This window comes from Cariama cristata, unplaced genomic scaffold (assembly GCF_000690535.1).
Source record: "Cariama cristata isolate BGI_N322 unplaced genomic scaffold, ASM69053v1 scaffold39187, whole genome shotgun sequence".
Classification (NCBI taxonomy): domain Eukaryota; kingdom Metazoa; phylum Chordata; class Aves; order Cariamiformes; family Cariamidae; genus Cariama; species Cariama cristata.
Genome location: NW_009627872.1, coordinates 1 through 2,032, shown reverse-complemented (window position 1 = coordinate 2,032; position 2,032 = coordinate 1). Strand labels below are relative to the sequence as shown.

At 57.4% G+C, this 2,032-nt stretch overlaps 1 gene segment (V, D, J or C); it reads left to right on the top strand.

Annotated features, from left to right (window-relative positions):
- Positions 1-150: 150 nt before the first annotated feature.
- LOC104165053 lies at positions 151-1,594 on the top strand (the record flags this gene model as incomplete). The annotated part of the segment is given in 2 exon segments: positions 151-508; positions 1,246-1,594. Coding segments are annotated over 2 exon segments (707 nt in total), but the record flags the coding sequence as incomplete, so codon positions are not given.
- Between the last annotated feature and the right edge of the window lie 438 nt (positions 1,595-2,032).

The window sequence follows — 2,032 nt, the reverse complement described above, 5'->3', positions numbered from 1 at the left end:
GGCCTGAGATGTTCTCCAAACCCCTCGCCCCACAGAAGCTCCACCTCCCCACGACCCGTCCAATGAGACAGGCCGTCCTCAAATCCCATTGGCTCCCCCCAAGCTCCTCCCTAGACCCCATAACTACTTTCACTTCCCCTCCCCCTGTAGTCTGTCAAGCTCCGGCCACGCCCATCCCTCCAGAGGTCCAAGTCCTCTACACCACCTCCTGTAGCCCCAGGACGGGTGAAGAATGGGTGGAGCTCCTCTGCCTCATTTCCGGCTTCTCCCCGGCCACCATCGAGGTGGAATGGTTGGTGGACGGCGTCGCCGGGCTTCTGCCGGCCACCCAAACGTCACCGCGTCGAGAAGAAGGTCCAAGAGCCACCTTCTCGGCCACCAGTCGGACCAACGCCAGTCGCGTGGAGTGGTTGGAAGGGAAGACCTTCACCTGTCAGGTGAAACATCCGGCGTCGGGTGCGGTCGTGCAGGACCACGCCCGCCTTTGCGCAGGTGAGGACGCACAGAGGTTCCGTGGTCATGGTGGGATCAGCGGAGAAGGTTCCATGGTGGTGGGACCAGTAGAGAAGGTCCCATGACCATGGTGGGACCAGTAGAGAAGGTCCCATGGTCATCATGGGCTCCACCAGTAGAGAAGGTCCCATGACCATGGTAGTCCCACCAGTGAAGGTTCCATGACCATGGTGGGACCAGTGGAGAAGGTTCTGTGGTGGTGGGACCAGTAGAGAAGGTGCCGTGGTCATGGTGGGAGCAGGAGAGAAGGTTCCACGACCATGGTGGTTCCCCCACTGGAGAAGGTCCCATGGTCATGGTGGGCTCCACCAGTAGAGAAGGTTCCATGGTGGTGGGACCAGTAGAGAAGGTCCCATGACCATGGTGGGACCAGTAGAGAAGGTCCCACGACCATGGTGGTTCCACCACTGGAGAAGGTCCCATGGTCGTGATGGTCTTCACCACTGGAGAAGGTTTCATGACCGTGGTGATGGGACCAATGGAGAAAGTCCATGGCGGTGGCACCAGTGAAGGTTCCATGGTCATGGTGGGACCAGTAGAGACGGTTTTGTGGTGGTGGGACCAGTAGAGAAGTTCTCGTGACCATGGTGGTTCCACCACTGGAGAAGAGTCCATGGTGGTGGCACCAGTGCAGGTCCCATGACCATGGTGGGCTTCACCACCACCGAAGGTCCCACGATCCTGGTGGTCCCACTTGACCTTCTCCATCTCCCCAGGCATGGACAACCTCAGCTTCAGCAACATCGTCATCTACGTCCTCCCCCCCAACGTGGCCGACCTTTACATCACCCGCGCCCCCAAGGTCAAGTGTTTGGTCATCAACCTTCCCAGCGACTCCGGCTTCCAACTCTCGTGGGTCAAGGAGACCCCAGGTGTCCTCACCCCGGACTTCCTGGACCTTCATGAGGAGTTCAACGGCACCTTCACGGCCACCAGCACCTTGGCCATCTCCACCCAGGACTGGGAAGCTGGAGAACATTTCACCTGCATGGTCAACCACGAGGAGCTCCAGTGGCCACTCAAGAAGACCATCTCCAGGCGGGCCGGTGAGTTGACTTCTTTGTCAAAAAAACCTGCGGCGGTGTCTTCTCCTGTCCTCCACAACCACCTCCTGGCCTTCAAAACCTTCTCATGGCCTCCAAAAACCTTCTCCTGGCCTTCAAACCATCACCATCATCTTCTCTTGTCCTTCAAACCATCATCATCTTCTTCTTCTGTCCTTCAAAACCTTCTCCTGTCCTTCAAACCATCATCATCTTCTTCTCCTGTCCTCCAAAACCTTCTCCTGTCCTTCAAACCATCATCTTCTTCTTCTCCTGTCCTCCACAACCACCTCCTGGCCTCCAAAACCTTCTCCTGGCCTCCAAAACCCCCTCCCAATCACCACCACCACCTCCCGTCCCCCAAAACCACCTCCTGGCCTCCAAAACCTTCTTCCGTCCTTCAAAACCTTCTCCTCTCCTCCAAAACCATCTCCTGGCCTTCAGAACCTTCTCCTGTCCTCCAAAACCTTCTCCTG